Raw genomic sequence first — 5,299 nt, forward strand, 5'->3', positions numbered from 1 at the left:
GAGAGAGAGAGAGACAGCGTGAGCAGGGGAGGGTCAGCGAGAGAGGGAGTCACAGACTGAAACAGGCTCCAGGCTCTGAGCTGGCAGTCAGCACAGAGCCCGACGTGGGGCCCGAACCCACGAACTGTGAGATCATGACCTAAGTGAAAGTCGGATGCTTAACCGACTCAGCCACGCAGGCGCCCCCCCAATTTCTATTCTTAAAGAATGTCTGCTTCTAAATCTTTTAGCTGATTTTTGGGGTATTTTTTTCATTTCTAAAACATTTTTACTGCTATTTCTTGATTTTTAAAATTGTAAGCATTATATATTTAATCCTTCTGCTTCTGAACTCCCAATGGTTTTTTTTTTTAGCTTTGTTGTATTTTCACTTTTTTTTCTTAGGGATTTATGCCTCTAAAAATAAATCACTTTAGTATCATTGCATACTATCAGATTCGTCTTCTATCTATAGCTAGAGAGCATTTTAAATCTTAAGAAAGTAACAGGTTTAGATGTCTGAGTTTCTGTACCTCCCAAAATATTTATGTAATTCATTCAAATTTTTATGTTCTTATTGGCAAGAGCTTGTAATTGCTCACTCCTTCTTCATTCCTGGACCTAAGACAGTGGAACACTTCTGCTTTAATTACTAATGACTTACCACATACCTGTATCCTCTCTAGGTAGGGATTTTACCCTTTCCCATCTTCTAAGTGTGTGGAAATATATTTGAGAGTTTTACTGTATATGGAAGTGATACCTTATTGTTGGAAAGATAATTTTCCTTTGTGTTTACCAGAACAAAAGTTCCCCTTTCTCTGGATTTAATATTCAGGGAAGCTTTTCTGAATAGCACTTCAGTATTGCCCGTCTTCAGACCTTTAGCAATGGTAGAACTTTCACGAACTACTGGTACTGCATTTTGATGGCTTCGGTACTTCCATTTTGTTATGAACAGTGTTACAGACATCTTACTGGATTTGGCATTTTTGAGTGGAATAGTTTGTTACGTAGGACAGTCCTGTACATGTTAATATTAATAAGACCTTTAGCACTTCTGGCCCCCACCTTCTAAATGCCAGTAAACACTCTTCAGTCAGTATGACTTCCAGAATGCCCCCGGAGTAATGTTGTCTCCGTTGGAAACCGTATTTTGGTTTCATAGGAGTGAGAGGACTAGATCAAAGGCATGCATATTCAACATTTTAGGACAGCTTGCCAAATAACCCTCTAGGAATGTTGTACTAAGTTTTACTTACAGTGACATTGGAAAAGAGTGCTTATTTCCCTGTGTCTTCAGTAGCAGTTTGGGTTTTGTTTTATTTTATTTGCTGGTCACATAATTGATAAATGATGATTGGCAGAATTAGCATCAGTTTCTGATCTGGGAAAATGGTCGGGTTAGATGAATTTCTAGTAACTTCTGCCTCTTAGGTTCCAAGTACCTCTAAGTTACTGCATATAACTAAGTTTCATTGATGGTATGTACTTGATTTTCTCTTATTCATAGGTATATTTGTATAATTTTATTTGAATTACCTTATACTTTGAGGGGCAGCACACATGTACACAATATAAAAGAAATAAAAATGTAGGGGTTCCTAGATGGCTCAGTCCATTGAGTATCCAATTCTTGATTTTGGCTCAGGTCATGATCTCACAGTTCAAGCCCTGCATTGGGCTCTATGCTGACAGTATGGAGCCTGCTTGGGATTCTGTCTCTCTGTCTCTGTCTCTCTCTCTGTCCCTCCCCTGTTTCTCTCTCAGTAAATAAATTTAAAAAACAAACAAACTTAAAAAGAAAGAAAAGAAAGTATATGCAGTGTACAGGTTTCTTTCTATATCCAGTCACTTACTTCCCTCCCTGTAGGCAATAACTATTACCTGTTTCTCATGTATCTTCTTGAAGAAATTTTTTGTGTGTATATATATATTATCTCTCTTTAACACAAATGGTGATGTATTGTACAATACTCTTTTGCATATGCACTTTGCATATGTTTTAGTTATTAAAGATTATTCTAGTAGTGCATGTGGTATTGCGCTCTTCTTAATGGCTACATGGTATTTATTTATTTTGAGGGTGGGGGAGCAGAGAGAAGGGGAGAGAGAATCCCAGGCAGACTCTACAGAGTCAGCACAGAGCCCCACATGGGGCTTGATCTCACGAACTATGAGATCATGACTGGAGCCAAAACCAAAAGTCGGACGCTTAACTGGCTGAACCACTCAGGTGCCCCTGAAGCCCAGTAGTTGTATTAAGATAGTATTTGTTGTTCTCATCATGACTTTTGTAAGTAGAGTGACTATATAATTAGTTTATCATCTAAGCCAAGACAAATCCTAAAGTTAACATGACATAGATGCAAGTCCTGGACAACCTGGGCAAAACAGTACATACGGTTCTTTAATTAAAAGGGACTTCACTTTTTCTAGCTCTTACTGGAGATGGTGTTTACATCCATTTTAACATTCTTCTTCTCAAGTCATTATACCCTTAAATACCCCACAATTTGAATATAAACTTTTCTTTTTTTCTGAAATCTATTTTAGACTGCAAACCAAGGGTCAAAATTCAAAGACCGTCGGCTACAAATATCATGGCACAAGGCCAAGGTGCCTTCCGTATCCACGGAGACTGAGGAAGAAGATGTCAAGGAGGAGGTAAATTTAACAATTGAAAATAAGTATTAGATTGTTTCTCAGTTAGTATTTTTCTTGACATTGAAGTAAATAAAATAAATGTTGAAATAAATATGATTCTTTCATGCACACAGTAACCAAAGACTAGTCTAGAGGTTTATTAAAGAATCAGAACAGGTGCAGACATAAAAAGCTCTTTGGGGGAATATTTTGTGGTAGAGGAGAGATTTTTTTTTTTCTTTTTTCTTCTCATTTATTTTGGCTTTATTTGGGCTCTAGAAATTTTTATTCTGGTAAATGGCAACATGGATTAATTACATGGACGAAATACATTTTAACTGGTTGTTTTAGCTTTTCATTTATTCATGTTCCATAAGTAATAGATTTGAGTTTCTTATTTTCCTTCTGTGTACAATTGGTTAAAATGAGAGTTAAAGAAGTGGGACAAAAAAGGAAAGAAATAGGAAGACCAAGGATGTAAAAGGGAAAATATAGGAATACCAAGGACTGAAACCAAAGAAACTCTTAACATATATGAAAAATAATTTTGCTTTTTTACTCCTAATTTGTTTATTAAAAGGGACCTTTAGCGAACATTGCAAGTTATTCCTGATTCGTTGTAACTTTGGTTTTAAAAGATGTTAGCATTTATAATTGATAGAAAGTCTCCTGACCATGTGGGTAATTTTATAAAACAAAAGCAGAAACATTTTCTATGTTTAAAAAAGAAAGAAAAGAAAAATCTTGATATTTTGGGGATGTTTGTAGATATCTCTACTTTATATAAGATTTTAGGCTTTTACATAAGGTTGGGAATGTTGGTGTAATGGGGAAGTTAGTATGTTCTCCATCACAGATAATTGGATATTAAAAATTTAGGAGTTTGGTCATATATTTTAAGTTAATGGAATAAAATAAAATTTATTTAATTATTTTTATTGATAACTTTTCTCAGAAACGTTTTGTAGATATTTTTTCTTTTACTTCTACTTAACATTCATTTATTATTTTATTTTCCTGATGATATTAGAATGGAAATCTGTTAAAACTAGCACACTTAGCAGTGGAGGAGAATATGCATACATTTAAAAACTGGTGTGGTGTTTTCCCCTGCCGGGTACTCTCTAAGTGTGTCACTTGTAAATCCCTCTAAGGTTTTGAATACTAGTCTGTTTGTCCTTTGGCCTAAGAGGTATTCTACTTAACTTTCGTGTACCACTGAGCAGAATTTATCCTCTCTTTCTTCAGGAAACAGAAACCTCAGATTTGTTTTTGCATGATGATGATGATGAAGATGAAGATGAGTATGAGTCTCGTTCGTGGCGAAGATGAAATCTGATTCGAGCTGTATAATTTTTAGGAATATTGTTTAGAAGAACAACTTTTTAAAATTATTTAAAGAAGTCAATGAGCCAAAAAATTTTTTTTATTTTTCTTTTCAACACAGTAGGTTTAAGGACAGCAAGTTTGCTATTTAAACACATCTCATAACTGTTCATGATATTAAAGCACCAAAGGCCTAGTGACTTTTACACAGTTGTGAAGATCCACAGGGATGATACGGATAATCTCTAGAGCCTTATTTTCCACACCACCTGTTTTGTTGCTATTGGTGTTGGATTATGATGTAAATGACAGGGTGTTCAGAAATTTTATTTTGGATTATAATCTGCTGATAAAATTTCATTAAATGTCAAAATCGCCTGGAATCTCTTAACTCTCAGCTATTACGGATGGGTCGTCAGACAGAAGGAGATGTTTGTAATGAAAATACCCTTTAGCTTTCAAGAGTTGTCTTGGAAGAAAAGTAAATTTATTTTCATTTTTTAACTGTGGAGGAGCCCAGTTTGTATTCAGTCTAAATTTTTGAGGGGGGGGGAGTGTGTTTATGTGCAGTACGAGTACTATTTTAGTGTAAATCATAACAAACTCTGTATTCTTAAATGCCGTACGGCAACAGTAGCTAGATCCGTGGTATTTTCATTCTGTCATCATATTAGTTCTCCTGGATTTGTGCTCCTGATCCTTAGCTTGCTTTGAAATTAGTGAGAATGGGTGCAGTTGGTCCTTTTTAAAAATATTCCCGGAGTGTAAAAGGCTTTCACCTTTTGCCCCTTTCTTGTCCCCATTTTCTTTCTCTTGCCTTTTTATTAATAGGCCTGACTTACCCACTATTGAGATAAGTGATTATTTTGGACCACCAGAAGTCAGTCCCTAATAAAAAGTTTAAACCAGCACCTTGATAAATAAGTGATGTTTTGATGAGAATGATGGCAGGATTTGCGGGGGGAGAGAGAGTCACCGGCTTTTCTTTTTTCATTTTTCTTTTTTGAAGCTTCAGTTTAGTTAGGAGTCACATAAAAATGGGTTAAAAAGTGTATGAAATTCTTTTCCTAAATTTAAACTATGATGGTGAGGTGACTGGGGATAGGGTGGGGGTGGGGCGGGGTAGGGGGATGGGTATGCTAGTAATAAATGGGAGTCATAACTTGACTTTGATCAGATGACTTTATATTTTCATAATTTTGTAGCTTGTTGCTATCCATGAACATATGCATCCTTCAATAGACAGTTTCCTTCACTGTGTGCATTTTTACTGTACACTGTATAGAGTAGAGTATCTGTTAAGTAAAATATATATGTAAATTTATGTCCTTGTGTTCTGAATGTTAGA

The 5,299-nt window shown here is 35.6% G+C and overlaps 1 protein-coding gene across 4 annotated transcripts in view; it reads left to right on the forward strand.

Annotated features, from left to right (window-relative positions):
* RBM27 (RNA binding motif protein 27) overlaps positions 1-4,544 on the forward strand; it is a 77,363-nt gene extending 72,819 nt beyond the window's left edge. For all 4 annotated transcript variants that reach the window (XM_039256698.1, XM_039256700.1, XM_039256699.1 and 1 more), the window contains 2 exons: positions 2,536-2,646; positions 3,874-4,544. In XM_039256698.1, coding sequence (XP_039112629.1) covers positions 2,536-2,646; positions 3,874-3,957 — 195 coding nt within the window. In that variant the 3' untranslated portion in view covers positions 3,958-4,544. The remainder of the gene's footprint in view (positions 1-2,535; positions 2,647-3,873) is intronic.
* Positions 4,545-5,299: the final 755 nt, after the last annotated feature.

This window comes from Hyaena hyaena, unplaced genomic scaffold, assembly GCF_003009895.1.
Source record: "Hyaena hyaena isolate Hyena2069 unplaced genomic scaffold, ASM300989v1 scaffold_585, whole genome shotgun sequence".
NCBI lineage: Eukaryota > Metazoa > Chordata > Mammalia > Carnivora > Hyaenidae > Hyaena > Hyaena hyaena.